General features: G+C 42.8%; 1 protein-coding gene across 1 annotated transcript in view; it reads right to left on the bottom strand.

The window, feature by feature from the left end:
* The window catches only part of CD226 (CD226 molecule), a 105796-nt gene extending 85910 nt beyond the window's left edge, over positions 1-19886 (bottom strand). The window contains exons 1-2 of the mRNA XM_065890478.1: positions 19841-19886; positions 19210-19548 (exon numbers count right to left, since the gene is read on the bottom strand). Of these exons, the coding sequence (XP_065746550.1) occupies positions 19210-19548; positions 19841-19886 (385 nt within the window). The remainder of the gene's footprint in view (positions 1-19209; positions 19549-19840) is intronic.
* Positions 19887-20345: the final 459 nt, after the last annotated feature.

Here is a 20345-nt window from a genome sequence, read left to right as displayed (position 1 = left end):
TTGATAGCATTTGAAAATAGCACCCCCAACAAGTTTTTCAGAGAACAAAAAGAGAATGAGAATAAGGACACTTAAGGAATGATCTGATTCCATCTTTATGGAAGCTATTAGGGAATTTCCAAATTTTCCCATTAGAACAGAGAGGTAACATGTTACTCTAAAGAAATGATGAGCACTTGACCAAACTCAGGAACTGGACAAAAATGACCTCCCCAAGAATAGGGAAACTCCACTCAAGTTTCTCAGCAGATGCTCGATGAAGGCTTGTTTGACAAAATGTGCATCTTATATTTACGAATGGCGGCCATGCTTCAGAACAAGTATCTTTCCAGTGGGCACCATCCAACAGGGGGGCTCTAGATAGGTCACAAAATTAACTACACTGAGGCTCACTCTTGTCCAGAAAACTGAGAGGATATGCAGGAACAGCACTTAGTTCATAACCAGCTATAAACGAGAAAGGACACTACATGATGATATCTGCAAAGAGAAACAACACCTAACTCACCTCCTAGGGTTTCTTAAGTAGATAGTGATGTGGAAAAGGAGAGCCAATGGATACACTTATTTAGATTTCCAGAACTTCTTTCTCCACTTTCTATTCACAGATATTGCAAAGCCACGTCCCCCTTTCCAAGAAGGCTCCATCACACTCTCCCCACTGTTCAGAGCCCCGGTGTCATGCTGAATTTCTCTTCCCTTACACGCTCACGCAATCAGTGGCTAGATCCTGTCAGTTGTACCTTCTAAATATCTGTCAAACATGTCTCCTGCTCTCCATCCCCATTGCTCTGTTCTAGTCCAGTCACACCCCCTCCAGGCTGTGTTCCTGAAATAGCCTCTGGCCCAAGCTCCCTCCAGTCTTGGTCCCATGCAAACTACTCTCCACGACACAGTCAGTCTACTCTCTCCTCTGGCCAAACCCTTCAATCACCTCCCCATCCCTGGCATGGCACACAGAACCACTTAGTGCATGGCCCCTGCTTGCCTCTCCCTTTTACCTGTCCCCATCCCTACCTCATGTTTTACCTTCCAGGTTCATGGGCTCCCACCTCAAGCACCTCACACTCTTTGTTCTCTGGACGTCTGCACGTGCTGGTCCTACTGTGGAGGGTACATCTACTCGGCTCCTTCTTTGGCCAACTCTTAGCCCTCCTTTAGTTGTCAGACACTCTGCCCACAACTTGCACAATAAGGAAAGACAACGGTCACCCTAAGGGCTCTGATGGCCCCCTTTGGCATTCATCCCCATCAGAGCACCTATCATACGGTGATATAGTACCACCTATTTCTCTCCCCTACTAGTATATAACAGGGATGAGGGCAGGAGCTCTATCTTCTCACTCATCATAATATCTCAGGCTCCTGATGGACTGCCTGGCAACTAGTAACTGCTTACTTGGTGTTTGTGGAAATACTCTTGACACAGAACAAGAAGATCCAATTTTTTAGGGAGCGTGGAAAGGGAATCCAATGTAGCTACCATGTACCCAGCACCTGCTATGACCTCATAGGGCCTTGAATACATTATCTCATTAATCCTCAAGCCTGCCCATAAGGTGTGTATTATTATTCCCATTCTATAGATGAGTAAACTGAAGCTCGATAAAAATGAAGGAACTTTCCAAATGTCACAAGACTATTAGGAAGAAGGGCAGAACCAGAACCCAAAGTTCTCTGCCAACAAATCCATTTTTGTTCTCAGTGTCATGAAGACAAAAAGCAACACAATAGATGGCAAGAACTTCTCTGAAAAGGAAATTGTTAACAGTGTAAATCTCCCATGAATTAATCCTGTAACTAAGCTCACTATTATATATTTAATATATATTTTTCTATATTTATATTTAATTGTGGAAACATTTATTTAGCATACAATTGACCACCTTCACCATTTTTAAATGGCACAGTTCTGTGGTGTTAGTACAGCCACGTCATCGTGCAACCAATCCTCAAAACTTTTCATCTTGCAAAATTGAAACTCTATACTATACCCATTAAACACCCCCCATCCCCTGGCCTCACCCCAAGACAACCAACATTCTACTTTCTGTTTCTACGAATCTGACTGCTCTAGGGACCTCATATAAGAGGAATCGTGCAGTATTTGTCTTTTTGTGACTGGCTCATTTCACTTAGAATCATGTCCTCAAGGTTCATCCATATAATATCATGTGTAAGAATTTCCTTCCTTTTTTAAGGCTGAATAGCATTTATTGTGTCTTTACCACATTTTGTTTATCCATTCATCCCTCAGTGGAGACCTGCATTGCTTCCATCTTTTTGGCTTATGAATAATGATTCTGTGAACTTGGTGTACTAAACTCACAATATATTCACGAATAATGTGCTAATAGACATCCATAGCAAAACCTTGCAAATGACACTAAACCATTCTGTGTGGTGAAATAACAAACCAGTGGGGTGAATTACCAAGGTATCTCAGCAACCTGTGAAATATGCAGAAAAGTGGTTAGGTACATTTTAATAAATGCCCAATGGAAGGAATATATTTAGGGGATAAAAAAAATCTCCTCTACTTATCTTTTAGAATGAAGTTAGGTATAAATAATTAAATTATTTAAGGGAAAAAACTACACCAAAAAATACTTCAAACTATATTTTATATATAATGTGCTATAAATCTCTGTTTACCACCCAGGAAAGTACTTTACACTTCCTGGAAGGTATCAGAAGAGGTTGTTCTGTTCCACTTAATTGTGTTTGGAATAAATACCTTTCCTATGTACCGATCGGGGTTGATGCTGACGATTTTCTATGGAAGATTCACTCCCCTCCCTTCACCCCCACCTTTTTGCTGTTTTATTGAGTCATGACTCCTAAGTGCAAAGCACAGTGTCCAAGTGTGCTAGGATCGTGGGGAGGGGGATGGGGGATGGTCCTCAATGGAGGGATCTGAGGGTTTTGATGGGGGAGGCAGTAAAGAAACTGGCATGGTACCCACTAGGTGGAATACACAGAAAATGACATAGAGTCAATTTTTTTTTAAGTTTCTTTTCTTTTTTAAAAAAATTATTTTTATTTCTGTCTGCATTGGGTCTTTGTTGCTGCACTCGGGCTTTCTCTAGTTGCGGTGAGCGGGGGCTACTCTTCAGTTGCGGTGTGCGGGCTTCTCATTGCAGTGGCTTCTCCTGTTGCAGAGCATGGGCTCTAGGGTGCGCGGGCTTCAGTAATCGGGGCACGTGGAACCAGTAGGTGTGGCTCGCGCGCTCTAGAGCACAGGCTCAGTAGTTGTGGCGCATGGGCTTAGCTGCTTCATGGCATGTGGGATCTTCCCGGACCGGGGCTTGAACCCGTGTCCCCTACAATGGCAGGCGGATTCTTAACCACTGCAACTCCAGGGAAGTCCCAGCCTATAGTCAATTTAAAAGTAGTCACAAACAACATCTGGGGAGTGGAGAAGGAGACACTGTTTTCCATTTTAGAGACGGGCCAACGTTTCCTTAGACGTGCCCTGAAGGATGAGTAGCATATGGAGTGAAAGAATATTTAAGGGAAAGAAAAGGCACAAAGACATGAAATTCAGAAATACAGAGGATGTTTAGGGAATTAAAACTTAACCCGCTTTGGCTGAAAGAAGGATGCACAAAGGGACGAGCTTGGAATGTACACAAGGACCAAATCTTAGAAGGCCTTGAATAGCACTTTTCAAGATTTAGGCTTAATTGAGTAGATAAGGATTGAAATGTCAGATTCCCAGAGGTTCCAGGAAGATAACAGAAATTACAGAAGCCAGAAGGTAGAACGAGAGGGAATAGTGGGAACTGTGGAGAACTTACGAATGTATCATTCACGAAAAAGCAGCTGCTACTCAGCCTAGAAAAGGCTGCCAAACAGAAAAGTCAGGTCAATATCGACAGTCCTTTCAGATGTTTATGAGTGTCTCCAATTCTCTGAAAATGTGCTGGTCAAATGGAGTGGTTCTTAGGGGCCAGAACTGGCCTGCAAATGCTGGTTTAGGTAGTGAGGCTTCTCATGGTCCAATAACATCTCTTTCATCTTGGTTTTTTCATGTCCACTAAACACTGTTTTATCAAGTCACCCTTATGTGCTAAGTTCTTTTTCTCCCTCCACTCTCATGGTTTGCCCTTCACTTTCTGTTTGAATGCATTTTCAAAATTCTGTATTAATAAGACTACTTCATATGGGTATTGCGAGGAATAAATAAAAGAATCCATGTAAAGCCTTTAAGATCCTGCCCAGAGGCTGCCACATAATAAACATTCAATAAACCATAGTTATTGATGCAAAAGATCACCAGCCAGGGCTTCCCTGGTGGCGCAGTGGTTGAGAGTCCGCCTGCCGATGCAGGGGACACGGATTCGTGCCCCGGTCCGGGAAGATCCCACATGCCGTGGAGCAGCTGGGCCCGTGAGCCATGGCCGCTGGGCCTGCGCGTCCGGAGACTGTGCTCCGCAGTGGGAGAGGCCACAACAGTGAGAGGCCCGCGTACCGCAAAAAACAAAAGAAAAAAAGATCACCAGCCAAAGCTCTGAGTGCACACTCACGACTGCACGTTTACACTCCACCCCAATTTCTCTCTTGGGCTCAGACTCAAAAATCCTCCTGCCTATGAGAGAGCTCCATGTGGATGTCCAGAACTAAACCACTCAGCCCCACCCTAGACCTTCCTCTCACTTCATACACCCCAGTTCAGGAAATGATAGCACCATCTGCCCGGGATCCCAGGTAAAAACCTGATACCACTCTTGAATCCTCCTTCTACTTCACACCCAACACCCAGTACAAAATGAAATCTTCTCTCTCAACTCTCCTGCTGTATAATCACTGTCGGAGTCCATTCCCAGAAATGTGGAAGCTGAGCAGACTGCCTGCCTTATCAGGGGATGATCAACAATGAAGGAAATCAGGCACCCCTTATCGGCACGTAGAACACAGACAACTAGAAACATAGTCCTACCAGGTCCAGAGTCCAAAAACCGGAGCAACAGATGTTGTCTTTCTGGGTGGTTGATGGGCTATGTTACTCAGATCAAACTTTCACGTAAAAGCATCTAGATTATGAATAAACTTTTTTTAAAAATACATAGAGGTAAGAAACAATAGTGCTTTGCAATATAGGCTGAGATAACATGGATGAGATATTTATTTTGAAAGTCTAGCCACTTAAATGGGAAGAATGAGAGAAAATAAGGTATAAAGAATGACTTCTATGGTTTTGAGAAGCAGGGATATTGACTCAAATGAGAGAGACTGGGCGCAAAACAGATTGTGTGCGGGGGTGGATTTATTGTTTAGAAATGTAGATATTTGCATTTCTAGTAAAATACCAGGCTCCGTTATTAGCACTAAACCTCCTATTAAAAACTAAATATGCTGGGATGAAGTGAGAGAGTGGCATGGCCATATATACTACCAAATGTAAAACAGATAGCTAGTGGGAAGCAGCCACATAGCACAGGGAGATCAGCTCGGTGGTTTGCGAGGTGGGATGGGGAGGGTGTGAGGGAGACGCAAGAGGGCGGGGATATGGGATTATATGTATATATATGGCTGATTCACTTTGTTGTACAGCAGAAACTAACACACCATTGTAAAGCAATTATACTCCAATAAAGATGTTTAAAAAAAACCAACTAAATATGTATGTTAAACAATTTAAAATATCTTAAAAGCAATTTAAAAGCATCAAATTTCAGACAACATAGGAGTCACCAGAAGAAATCTAAGAGAAAGTGACAAACTAGGGAGGTGAGAACATGGAAGGAAGCCACTTTTGCCCTGAGCACACCTGGTCAATCTCAGCAAACTTGAACTCTGATTCTGAGCCTCACACAGCACAAGTGACATGGGTGCCAAGGCCCAGGGCCTCCCTGCGATAGGTAATGGAGGAGAAGACCCTCTTCCTGTTGAGACATCTGCGGGTACACCTTCATGGTAAGGATGAAAAGGAAGTAAACCTGCCCTCATTCACATCCCTAGGAGACCATGGAAAGAAAGAAAATCCTTGAGTAGCTGTCAGAACAAGTCAGTTCTCACGTGAATTCACAGTCTAAATTCCCAGAGCAGGGGTGCTCCATAAAGCCTAAGTTTAAAGTAATCCAAGACAACGCCTCTGTGAATGAAGGTCCGTTTATTCTGGGCCTCAAAGAACAACCAGAAATGCTTTATGAAGAGTGAAGCACAGCACACAGTCAAAAACAGCCAAGAACATGGGGCTTCCCTGGTGGCGCAGTGGTTGGGAGTCCGCCTGCCGATGCGGGGGACGCGGGTTCGTGTCCCGGTCTGGGGGGGGGATCCCGCGTGCCGCGGAGCGGCCGGGCCCGTGAGCCATGACCGCTGAGCCTGCGTGTCCGGAGCCTGTGCTCCGCGGCGGGGGAGGCCACGGCGGTGAGAGGCCTACGTACCAAAAAAAAAAAAAAAAAAAAAAGCCAAGAACATAAGGAAATAAAGTAGTAAGAGGAAGAATCAGCAGCAGGAAAACAGATATTAGAAATGAGCCTTTTGATATTAGAATGTCAGACATAGATTATAAAACAACGATGTGTACCTAGTCTGGGGAGAGGAGAGGGTGTGCATTGAAAAGAATAAATTAGGATAGAGAGACAATGAGAGCCAGGAGTGGCTGTGAACAAAGTCCCAACAAAGCAGGAAGGCAGGGGGAGCCCTGCTCCAGCAATTTCTGAGCCAAAGTGCTGGCAGCTGTACTGGTTTTTTATAGAATTTCTGAATCTGTGGGGGGGGGGGGGGGGGGAAGAAATCAAAATAATGAAAAGTACCCTAGAAAGAGACTCTATCTTGAATACACCCACTCTCTACTTTATCCCCACTGTGCTGCCTGGGTTTAATTCTTTTGCCTGTCTTGTCTGACCCACTCCTATAGCCTTTGTATTACTTTGCTAGCGCTGGCATAGCGAAGTACCACAGACTGGGTGGCTTAAACAACAGAAATTTATTTCCTCACAATTCTGGAGGCGGAAAGTCAGGGTGCCAGCAGGGTTGATTCCTTCTGAGACCGCTCTCCTTGGCTTCTGGATGGCCACCTCTTCCTTGTGACTTCACATGGTCTTATCTTTGTACACGTCTGTGTCCTTATGTCCTCTTCTCATAAGGACACCACTCATATTGGATTAAGGCCCACTGTAATGACTTCATTTTAATTCAGTTATATCTTTAAAGACTCTATTTCCAAATACAGTCACATTCTGAGGTACTGGGGTCTAGGAATTCAACATATGAATTTTGGGAGGACACAACTCAGCCCATAACAGCCTCTGGACTTCCCTCACTTGTCCCTCACCTCTAATCCCCTTGTAGAGTCTTGTCTGACTGCTCTTTCTAAACTGCAAACCATTCACCTAATCCAAATTCTTAATGGCTCCCCATTGCCTAAAATAAAGTAAAATCACCTTAGAATGGTGTACGGTTGTGACACAAAATGGAACTAGAGGGGCATTAGCTCCCACCCCACTGCAAAGAAAATGCGATCTAAGTCAGAATAATAAACACAATTCCAAGTCGAGTATCCTGAAAACTGACCCCACCCCTCCCCAGCAAAAATCTGGAGCCCCTGTAGAAAGCATAACAAAGTTCTTTTCTGCTCTCCACCCTCCAGATTCGCCACCTGGCACCACTAGCCTCTTAAACTAATTTACATTCGGGCTTTACCCAGCAGGCTGGCTCCTAAGCACAGCAGACTCACTTTGCTTCTGTAGCATTAGCATGAGTTCCCTCTAGCAGGCGTGCCATCCCGCCAACAGCATGATCAGCCTTCAACCCAGGAGGTTTGGCATCTCCCTCTATGAGTAAGCTCAAGCATCTTTTATTCTCTGAAGCTTCCGTAATGACCTCCCCCCCACTCCAAACAATCATTCTTCCAACACACACGTATAGGCGCGCGCACACACGCACTGCCGCCACCACCATGCTATCGCAACCAGCACCTGTCCCATGCATCGAATGGCATTATAAATGAGTCCTCAGCTTGAGATCAGAGACTGGGACGTGTCTATGTACCCGCAACCTCACACAGCCTCCTGGCACACAGTCAGCATTCATTAACTGTTTATTGAATGAAAGCTAGGAGTGGATGAGAAGGAAGCCCTTGAGGAGGGGGAAGCTTCATTTGGCTGTGATTTAGCAAGGTGAGCAGAGACTTTGTGAAGATTGCATTGGTGGGCCATGCCCTGGAGGCAGTGCCCCGGCTGCATTTCAGGGCTGCAGGCTCCCTCTCCCTTGTTTCCTAGTCTCCCATCTTTCTTTTTCCCCACCTCTAAATCATCCCACACGCAGCTGCTAGAGTAATGGCTCCAAATAATGGCTGCAAACATGACCCATGTGACTTCCGCTGTTTGGAAACTTTACTAACCACCAAGGAAGTTCAAAACTAGACCTTCCACCACTGCCCTTCCTCTAAGCTTGTGACCAAATGTATTTTTCATTTGCCCCAAATGCAAAGAGCATTTCCCTTTCATGGGATTTTTTCCATGAAGCATTTTTTTTTCTGGAATCATACGTAGATTTCCAGCCTGGTGCAGGCACCTTTCAACGTCCCCCAAACCGGAAGTAACCTCTGCCACTCTCAACTCCCCAGACATTGTTCTATGCTACTTATCAAGTTCCACTGTACATCACGGTTACTCAGTCCTCATGTTTACATAATGTATAGTACGTACCCCCCCCCCTTAGATTATAAATGTCTCAAAAACAGTGACCTTCTTACTCATTTCTTCTTCTCCTCATAGCAAACTGTAAATGTCTATTCAATGTATTTAGAAAGGGCTTACAATTCTTTAGATTACTGTTATCAACATTCATCCAATAAAAGACTAGAACATCTCAAAGTGTCATTTGAACAATAAGGTATAATAATTTGCTCTTTGGTTCAGTTCTGCTATTTTCACTGAAAACATAATAGTCAGACTGTGTTAAGAATAAAAGTTCAAACACTGTCAGCTCAAAGAAACACAATACCAGTAATTGGAAATGTTTCCATCTTATTAAATGTTCATTCTTTTAGGAACCATTTGTAGGATTTAAGGAAAATAAGAGGAAGAAGTAACAAGTCCTATGTTCAATAAATATTCTTTATTTATATTTACTGACTTATTTAAATGAGCAACTATGCTTTTTAAAAGATAACAGGGACATAATTTGAGAATTGTGGTGCCACAAGCTAATGGGACACAAAATGGTCTCATTTGGGGGACATACACTAATGTTACTGAGCTCTGCCTCAGAGACAAGTATTGAATTCCCTGGCTGTTTCTCAAATGAAAAATGGTATACACACTTTCAATTGTAGCACCCAGTTTGTAAAGAGAAATAAATGTCCTCTCTCCATTAGTGGAATGAATTAGGTGGATGACCTAAAATTTTCTGAAGTTTTGGGTTCTTTATATGTCAAGAAGGAAATTATCCTAAACATATGCATACACCTTCAGTAAGCTATTCTGGAAACGTCAGTGTTGGTAGCATATAGGATTTCATGTAGCCTGCCAAGAAATGGAACAAATATGCTCTTAAGGGGTAATTTGCTGAAATGAGAATATTAAGTTTCTTAAGTATTCTGCTAGTTAAATGCACATAAATGTGCATTAATAAATGCTCACAGAATTCATGCCCAGACATCATCCTTATTGGCCCTACTAAACCCAGCAGGTATGACGTGTATAGCTATTTACAGTGCTATTAAATGTGAATATTGCATCTCACATCTCCATCCTTAGAAAGCTTTCTATATCAATCTTCTACGGAACATAGGTCTTTCTCTCTGGGCAGATTATGCGGAAGGCTTTTTTTTTTAATGTAGGTTGGTTAAATAGCTTAAGTCAGGGAAAATTTTCTCACATTGAGATTTATTGGATTGTGAGTAATCTCTCAAGGGAAGTGCCAGAAGCCCCATCAGCTGAGTTATTTAATTAAAACTATTGTGGAGTAAGTAGAAGAAATGGTGAGTAGGGGAATGATTTCTCATTGATCCCTGAAGGATGGGCTTGATAGTCTTAAAATTCTTAACGGTTTCAAAATCTTAAATGTCTTCAGAAATGTTCTCGAAGGAACAGAAAAGCTATCCTGTTTGCAACCTCTACTCCCTATAAAAACCAAACAAAAACAAAAACCAGCAACCAAGATCAGAGCTTAGAGACAAGTCTTCTTTCTATAAACGCTAAGCCAGCTGCCCCTGGACAGCATTGGCTCAAAGAGAAAGGGGGCTGCACAGCCCTAAGCTTCTGGTCCCGAGAGCTTGACCTTTTTCCTTCTTTCTTCAGTTATTTATTTTCCTTTTGTGTCTTTGTTTTTAAATTTCCCAAATCCAGCATTTTTAACTCACAAAATTTTTTATCATTTTAGCCTCCATCAGGACTGTGATCTGTCAGGATGCACATCCCCGTAAGGTCTCTTTGAAGGTCCCTGACGCCTCCCCCTAATCCTACGAGAAGTTTCTGAGAGAAGATGTGGTGAACACAGCTCCATCGGGGCTGTACTCAACCTTTGATGAGAGGAATTTTTTTTTAAAGAATCTAGAAGCCAAGACGGTCCAGGGGAGTGTCTCAGTGTGCGTGGGCCCAGCAGGTTCCGATTACCCGGAGGGGCTCTTACTCACGAAGCCACGATCCCCACCCTGCACTCACGCCAGCAGCACCCACTCTGCAGAGGAAGCATGTTCCAGAGCCCGCGGTTGGCAGCCGCCCGAGTGCTGGGGAGAGGGGGGTTGTGGTCACCAGTGATAGAACACTTGTGGTCACAAGTGTTGTCTTGATCGCTGAGGGCTGGAGGAGGAAAACCCAAGAACTGTGTGTCTCCACTGCACGAAGACCATCTCCGAGGGCCACAGGGGAGCCGGGGCTCCTGCTTCAGCTGTAGTTCATCCTCGAGCCAAAGCCACCCTTACGCTATGGTCATCTTGGAAATAACAATAGCTGCTCAAGGAAGGGTAGGGCTTGTGGAAGTAAACAAAACCACCACAGGCAAAGATCACAGCCAGGTGCCTCCCCTGCTCTGGACCGCCTGAGTGGATTTCCCAACAGGTCTAGGGAAAATGTCCTCTTCTGGATGTTGACCCGGCTGAGAAGTGGGAAAGCCTGGACAGCCTCGCAGGGCATGGAGGTAGCACAGCGGACACAGGCCTGTGCCCTCAGGCGGACAAGCAGAAAAAACTATTCTCACCAAACCCAAATGTGTATTTGTTCCTGTATGTTAAACTTTACCTTCCATTCAATTGTTGAATCTAATTTTGTATATCAATCCAGTATTGCCTTGTTTCAGAGCTGTTTTTTATGTCTCCCTTTCTGATTTTTGATTACAGAGCTTTACCCCAAAGCCTGAGCACTGAATCTCGTGGTGATATGTGCTCTCAAGCATCTCCTCCCTGGCCTAGCAAACGGAAAGCAAGTCAATAAAAACAACCTTGGCCCAGGTTCTGGTAACTAGTCCACTTTCAGATTCCCATAAATTTCACCCTTGAGAAGTGCAGTGACCATAACCTTGCTTTCCACGAGTCTTAAAATGCTCTTTATCATTTGCCTTCTCTATGTACTATTTTATTTCGTTAAGGAGTGAGACTTCTCAGCCTTTAAAATGTTTTTGGGGCTTCCCTGGTGGCGCAGTGGTTGAGGGTCCGCCTGCCGATGCTAGGGGATGCGGGTTCGTGCCCCGGTCCGGGAAGATCCCACATGCCGTGGAGCGGCTGGGCCCATGAGCCGTGGCTGCTGAGCCTGCGCGTCCGTGAGCCTGTGCTCCGCAACGGGAGAGGCCACAGCAGTGAGAGGCCCGCGTACCGCAAAAAAAAAAAAAAAAAAAAAAAAAAAAAATTGTTTTTGTTTTCATCAGTTGGCTATTTCTTATTGATACTACTTAATATCTTTTCTCTTCCTTAAATGAAAAACTGCTGAAATGTAACATTTCACAGAACCCTTTTTTATTCTCATATATGTATGTGTATAACACAGTTATACAGATGGAGAAACTTTCATGACTTATTTCTAAGCTTGTAAGAATGGACCTTAAGAAAGTTTATTATTTATTAATATTACCTATTGTTATCTATTAATAATTATTTATTAATTCTTCAAACAGTAGATATGAAAGAATTTTTTTTATTATTCTTCTACCTCACTTAAAAACAAACAAACAGGGCTTCCCTGGTGGCGCAGTGGTTGAGAGTCCGCCTGCTGATGCAGGGGACATGGGTTCCTGCCCCGGTCCGGGAAGATCCCACATGCCGCGGAGCGGCTGGGCCCATGAGCCATGGCCGCTGAGCCCACGCGTCCGGAGCCTGTGCTCCGCAACGGGAGAGGCCACAACAGTGAGAGGCCCACGTACCGCAAAAAAAACCCACAAAACCCAAAAAACAAACCCAACCTCAAAGCAAAAGAGAAGCATCTGACGGGCAAAGCTGAAAGAATCCAGCAGGGACAAAACATGCTGGTATGTATTGGTGACCCATGTAACAGGAGAGTAAGAAAGACTCTTTTTCCATGGCCTCTTAGTCCTGTTTGGAATTTCCACTGACAGGCAAAGAAGGCTTTTTTAGACAAAGGCTTCCCCTCCATCCTTTTGCACCTTTCACTAATATATAAGGTAGTGCAGTTTTCTTCTTTCCTTCTGAATTTGGGATAGATAACACACAAGCTGAAATGAGAGTATGAAAATATTCTCAAGATACGTTGCAGAATATAATTGCATAACCCATCTGGATTCCTATGCCTTTTGAAGCATTAAGTCAACATGTTGAAATAAACCAAGCCATGAATTTTAAACCCGAATAAACTGCATTCATTGCTGATCAATCCTATGTGTTGGCTTGCACAGTAGGTTAAAGCAGAGCCAAAGTTATCTATTTTTTAGATAATATTTAAAGCAAGTCTCCTGAATGCTACTCCGCCCAGCTCCAGGTCCAAATATTCTGACTCACCTCCTTCAAGGTAAACTTCAAATTCCCCCCTTTCAGGGAATCTATCCTGAGTTTCCCGGTTGAAAGTAAATTCTATCCTCTGAACTACAATAGCACTTACTCTTTGCTTTACGTTATAATTTGTGATATACAACTTTTATCTCCCCTAAAACTCTGCATTCTGTTTAGAGCTAAGATCATGTCTTTCTAGCTTCCCCACCACAGACATTATCTTGAATATAGTAGGTTCTCAATAAGACTGGATGAGTGAATTAATGGATAAGTGAATTCGGTCCCACAAATCAGCACACCCATTTCTACAGCCAGATCTGGGCCACTCCCCCATTTCCAGATTTAAATAAAATTTAAATCCTGAGATCACTCCAACATTAGAAGAAAAAAAAAAGTAACTGGCAAGAGAAAAGCAAATACTGACGTCGACGGGAATAGAGATAAGACCCATCTAAGACCGAGCATGGATGACACACAGGGAGCCCCATCCCATCCAGGAAAGAATGAAACCTTAAAAAGGAGACAGTGAGGAACATCCCATGTCAAAGTTGAGATGGGGGGGTTGGAGTGTGGAAGATCACAGAGTGAGAAATCTATGTGATACAGCAACACAGAGCAGAACGTGTGGAGGGGACCATCTAACCCTCTCCTGTACACATGAGCTAGGAGGAAACCCATCTGGCTCCTACACCAGTTACGCGTCCGTCCTGCACCTCGAGTCTCCCCTGCTTCTTCCCTCCCATCCCTCGCTATGCCCTCTCCAGTCTTTAACACGAATGCTCCCCCCACTTCGATGTGACCATCCTTCAATGCCACGGCCTCAGCTTCTGTCCCATGTACAGGTACTTTCTTAGTTAACCATCTTCTTCACGTGTGCTGGGTGATCATCCAGATGACTCCAAAATTGGTATTTTCAATCCTGAACTTCATTACGGTTTGTCATTCCATAATTTCAGCCATGACCTGGTCAAAGGCTACCTTACAACTCAATGCATCTGAAACTGAACTTATTTACTCTCTTCCAAGCCAAACGGGTCTCTTAATTTCCCATCTTTTTAAGTGAAACCATCATTTTTCAGTCCCTGAATCATAAAAATTTGGAATCCTTGTTTTTCCCTCTTCCAGACCTCCAGGCCAAATCAGAATGAAGATCTTACCCTTAACTTAGATAATTACCTGTGAACTGCTCAAAATTGCAACTGTATCCTTCTTCACTGTTTTTATTAGAAATTCAATAGATTTGAGAGAAGTTTCATAAAACATTTTTAAGACAGATGGGAAATAAAACACCTGCATAAGAAAAACACCTGATTGTGAACTTGGAAGACCCTTGTATTCCTTCCTGCCTGTGCTTCGGAGATCTGCTTTCCTCAGAGTTTTACCACACGTTTGTATCTATAAGTAGCATATTGTTTAGTTGCATGTCTCTAAACTTTAAAGGAAAGGAATCATCCCCTGTGTGTTTTTTTGAAACTTGCTTTTTTCTTTCACACAATGTTCCCCAAATTCATCCCTGTTGATGAGCCTCGCGATCAGTCATTCATCTGTTGGCTATCACAGTGATCTGCTGCCTTAACCATTCTCAGGCATTTCTCCTACACGTGGGCAATCCCCAGAATATACAATAGAGAGAATGATTAGGTCTTAGGAATGGGGTTCTTTAACTAGCTAATGCAATCATTTTCCAAAAGAGATGTGATGGTTAATTTTAGGTATTAATTTGGAGGGTGGTTTGGGATAAGATTAACATTTAAACTGGTGAATTTTGAGTAAGCAGACTGGCCTACATAATGTGGGTGGGCCTCATCCAATCAGCTGAAGGTCTGAATACAACAAAAAGACTGGCTTCCCTGGCCTCCTTTCCACCTGCATCTACACCATCACTGGCTTTCCTGGGTCTCCAGCCTGCTGGCCCACACTGCAGTCTCCATGATCACATGAGCCAATTCCTCATGATAAATGTCTTTCTAGACACAGACATATCCTATTGGTGCTGTTTCTCTGGAGAACTCTGAATATTACCAATACCAATAACACAGCAGACCCACCGACTTACACTCCTACTAGCAGTGGATGAGCGTTCCGATACATAAAATAATAGTTGTTCACCCTGCCCCTTAAACTCTTCCCCTTCTGTAAGGATGCAACTAGTTTAACCTTCTAGGTGGTGAAAAAAAGTGGTCATTATGTGTCTCCATCTGAAAACATTCAGACACTTCCCACAGTCTACACTGCAGGGGCAAGTTCCAACCCCGTTAGGCTCAGCAACATTGGGCCGTCCCATCTTTCCAAGTTCTTCTCCGACATTCTCTTGCCCCATGGGCTTCGTCTTCTTTTTTAAACATAGGATCTACTGTATAAAACCTTACCTGGGGCCCCAGAGCACCTCTGCTGTAAGAGCAGAGAGAGGGGTCCCACTGTCACAGTTTCTTCCTCACCCTCAAGGCTGCCTCTCAGGCGGTGAGGGGCCCAGGAGCCTGGGTGAGACCTACCCCTCCTGGAGCTCCATGCTCCAGGCACACCATCCAGTCTCTGTCCCCTGCGTGAACCAACTTCCTCATGCCTCCTCCACACCACCAGTACCCCCGGAGACACCCTTTTCTCTTCTTCCCTCACACCAGTATCTCGATGCTAAAAAATTCCTGGTACAAACTATTATGTATTAAATAAGCTACAAGGATGTATTGTGCAACACAGGGAATATAGGCAACATTCAATAATGACCATCAATGGAGTATAAGCTTTACAAACCGTGAACCGCCACGTCGCACACCCGTCGCTTATATAATATTGCCCAGCAACTCTACTTCATCCTTGTTTTTAATTGTTCACGTTCACCCTGCTGGTGTCAAGCTCCCCTCCCTCTCATTTCTGGCTCTTTGGAAACACCAGCTGGTGTCATCCTGGTGCCGCGGCTCAGCAACCTTCAGTTGGTTAATGACCCTGAACTTCAGTTTCCTCAGCTTGTATCACGTGAGCAGCTCATCTCCCGCCTGGTGTTTCACAAACATGAAACGAGAGGACAGGCATTTACTTCACACACAGTAGGCACCTAATCAGAGTTAGCTAGCAGAGTTTTGGGGGTGCATCATACATTTAGGGGGACATTTCCATAAATATAACTACATTTGCCATAAGTGACTAGTAAAGCCAGAGACACATGGGTTACGGTAATTTTCTCCACAACCCCACTTCCACCGCAAACTCTGCCATGAAAGGGCCACCTTTGAAATGTCACCTCTCGAGTGGCCTCAGCATATTCTTCCACAAGGCAGTGAGATAAATGCAGCCATTCTTGCCATTGAATGCTCTAAATCAGTTACTGATTAAGAAATGCCTGTTCTGAAGGTAACTCATGTTTTAACATAATTTTGCATTAACAATATCATTTATCCAGAAGAAGACATCCAATTTGCTCTTCAACTCTGGGCTGAAAGCTCAAGGGGGAGGGAGGCCTAAAGGACAAACAATGATGGATGTCTCCTCATTCAAGGGCCCCCGCCGGCTCCTATGCCCCCCAAACTGGCACTTTCCATCCTGTAATTGCAACTCTATCCAGTGGACACAAACGAAGTCTGAGAACTTGAGCAGATTACTGGACCTTACTTCCCTTCGGTGTTCTCACTCGAAAGTCAAGGTTACGTCCACAGTCAAGTGTGCAGGGGACGTTAAACGAGAAGACCTGGGTAAGGTACTGATCCAGTTCCTCACACATCATCAGCTTTCAGTGAACAGGAGAAATCAGTATCTTTAGAGAGCGTGTGACTCAATTCCCTCACCTTTTTGAAGATCTCAACGATCTATTATACAGATTAAGATTTCCGGATTCCAAGTCCAATCTTTCACCGTTAAACACATCATCAACCCTCCCTTTATGTCATACAAGCATGTGATATTTGTAGATCCTAATATGTTGTTAATAAAGCACACATGGAAGAAGTTAAGTATATTTAAGGTTAATTTAGTACATTTAAGGTTAAGTATATTTAATGTAAATACAGCTACTATATTTTATAGATTCACTATCGTTCATCGTTTTAAAAAAATATGAAGCTCTCCAAATCTCAAAAGTGAATGAAATACTCTCACTGGCTGGTTAATGCAATCTATTCTTTAAAAATATAAATGATCAAAAACAACAGCAAAATATGTTTAAGAATACCATCAGATTCTAATCTGAACTAGATGGAGAGTTGGCCGCCCCTTTCTTGGTGACTGACTGAAAATCTCACCACTGTTTTTGAAAAAGCCCCATGAGGCAGAGATCTCCCTTTTCCTGTCCTCAAAATAATAACAGGAGAAATAAATCTGGATGATAAAATTAAGAAAATATTGCCAAAATCATTCATACATGACGCTAAAAATCCTACTTTGGTGTGGCAACCATAATTGAGTTCTCAATAATTTAGTGCTACCCTCTGTCCTAAACCTTCACAAGAGGTCAAGCTACCTGTTTCTGTTTTGTTTTGCCTTTAATAAAAATTGCGTATGTTTAGGGCATATACAACAAAATGATATGTGGAATGATTACTGTAGTCAAGCTAATTTACACATCTTCTCCCCATATAGTTACCATTTTTTGGTGATAAGGGCACCTGAAATCTACTCTCAGTAAAATTTCCAGTGTTCAAGACAATGATATTAACTATCATTAATGTCTTCATGCTGTACATTGGGTCTCTAGACTTGTTCATCCTACATAACTTCAACTGTGTACTCTGCCCGACATCTATCTCCCCCGTTCCCCACCTCCCCACCCTGGTAACCACCGTTCTACCTGTTTTCTTTTTTTCCTTCTTTTTTTTTTTATTGGGGTATAGTTGATTTACAATGTTGTGTTAGTTTCAGGTGTACCTGTTTTCAATTGGTTGCTCTTTACAGAAATCGGAATAACCTGATTTGGGACCCAAACTACAAAAGCTCACCACACGAGGCAGGGTGGGGAAGGGCATGTATTTCTGGCCATGGTGGCTCAGGCCATGTGTCAAACAGCTCACCCCAAGACCCTTCCCATCCTCTCCGTCACTTGCATGGCTAATCAGAGTGGACTATACACTGAAGACTTGCAAACAGCATTTAACAGGTGGCTGCACACAACAGCAAATGAGATCTTGCGTGGCAAAACGGAGTCTGTAATAAGTAAGTATTTAACTAAAGAGATTTTGCTAATTGACGCTCTGTGAGCCTCGCCCGTATACACAGAATTATTATTGAGCGTAGCTACACCTAAACAGAAAGGGAAAACTAACACATGGGAATTTTTCTTACTTCCTGACCATTAGATATTCCTTATATAGTACTTTAAATTGTTCTTTTATAATACGGATTTCTTAAAAAGAAAGCACTATATCAGGTGGTATATGACGTGCTCTGCTGGATGTCTATTTGGGATATAATTTGACAGACACCAGACAAGAAACACACAGTCCCAAATTATTTCCTTCCCTAGACTATCTCTGACAACTAAAAATTTCATCACTAGTCATTTTGTATCAAAAGCCTAGGAAATAATAACAGTGACAGTAATAACAATACCTACCATTCCCCAACTACCATGGGCCAAGTTCCTTACATATATGATCCCTAAACCATTCAACAAAGAGAAGGGTATTATTAACTCAATTGACTATTCAGGAACCTAAGATTCAGAGGGACTGAGCAGCTAATATAAGGTTATAAAGGAAGTAAAGGCTATAAAACCCAAGTTTTTCCAACACGTCACACCCAATCCATGTGGCTATTACTTGTAGGACTAACTAAGCTTCAAACTACAATCACTGGTAGACATGGCAGGAAATACTTCAAGAGATCATTTGATTATTTCTGAGATGACAGCTTGCAATTTCTGAAGCATCTTCTCTAGTGAAACTTGGATGAAGCTAAAAACAGAGTCGGTGCTTGAACTCTGCCTAGGATTCACTAATAAACCCAGATTTGGTGTTACAGAAAGGACTCTGAACAAGCAGGGTTGGAAGCAAAAGGAAATGGGACTACGTCACAGGAGGTGTCTGACCCCTGAACCCCAACATTGCCAACATCAGCTTAATCTAGGTTCAAGTTCTCATTAAGACAAGATAAAACCTGTGCCTTCTCCCATGACATTCGAATTCATGAGACGCTTCTTCTACTCAGAAATGATAGCACATTAAGAAAAATGGAACTGATTCACAGTATTATTTCTTTGAAACAATAATATAGAATCTAGAAATGGAATTGGAAAATGACACAAAAATATGATAAAGCATTTCACAGTTTCTACTTGGTCTTTACAGAAACAAATATTGTAGATGGGTAAAAAGGTAAATAAAAATTTCACTTACCTGATGGAACCACCTGTATCACCTTTTCCCAGGTTCCATGTGGGAAAGTATGAAGAAAGCAGGAATAGAAGCCAACGTCCACCTCAGAGGCATTACGGAAGGACAAGGTCATATCGTTAGAGGCCGTGGTTGAATTTGAAAAGTAAACCCTATCAACATACGGCTCTCTTATGATCACATGGTAAGTAGGGTTGAAAATGGCTATGGACTCTCTCTCCAGTGTCTTGATCTTGAACCACTCCATCTGGGTTAAAGTGTCCTTTGATGGATACACACATTCTAGGGCCATATTCTTAGCAAGTTTAACAGTTGTGTCCCAAAATATCTGTTCACATGGAGCTGAAAGACACACCATCATGTGATCATGTGAATTCAATTAGACCCGATGATTGAAACACCAAACAGACATCTGAAGCTTACTCTAGACCTAGCAAGATAGTAAATTGAGGCTAACAGTTTCTACCTTAGTCTAAAAAGGTTTCCACTGCTGATAATTGGTATTTACAACTTGTAGTTTTTCTGAACAAGTGAGAAATTATCTAAGCCAAGTAAGGGCATTATAAATTCTGAACATGTCACACTATAAGACTAAAAAAGGAGTAAATTCTTTAAATGAAGACATTATCTTTACCTTTGTATACATAAAGAATAGCCAAGAGGAAAGTAAGGTAATCCATCTCTGGAACCTGTTTGGGAGGCCAGTCTACAGAAAGACAATTTATAATGTCACATTGAGAGCCCCAGCTCGATGCACTGTTTCCTTCCTCTCAGATCCTATCAGCAGTGTCTTCTTTATCTGAAGTATGAACACAGGAAAAAGGTCTTAGCTTCAAAGTCAGGTTTGCTCTCGTACAAAGATGGGCGGATTTGAGATACTTCTCTCTCGGGGAAATAGCTTATTTTCAAGCTTTCATTTTCTACAAAGATTCATTCATTCCAACAAACATTCTCTGAGTGCCTGCTCTGGGCCCAACTCTGCTCTAGGTGATGAGGATACAGCAATAAATTAAAAAAATATATCCTTGCCATAATGGAACTTACATTCTAGTGGGAGGAGGCAGAAAATAAAATAGAGAAGGACAAAATAGAGTTAGGTGGTAAGTGCATGAAGAAAAACAAAGCAGGACCGGGATGGT

The sequence above is a fragment of the Phocoena phocoena genome, chromosome 13 (assembly GCF_963924675.1).
Source record: "Phocoena phocoena chromosome 13, mPhoPho1.1, whole genome shotgun sequence".
Classification (NCBI taxonomy): Eukaryota; Metazoa; Chordata; class Mammalia; order Artiodactyla; family Phocoenidae; genus Phocoena; species Phocoena phocoena.
Note: the sequence above shows the minus strand (reverse complement) of the source record. Positions and strands in the feature narration are given on the sequence as shown.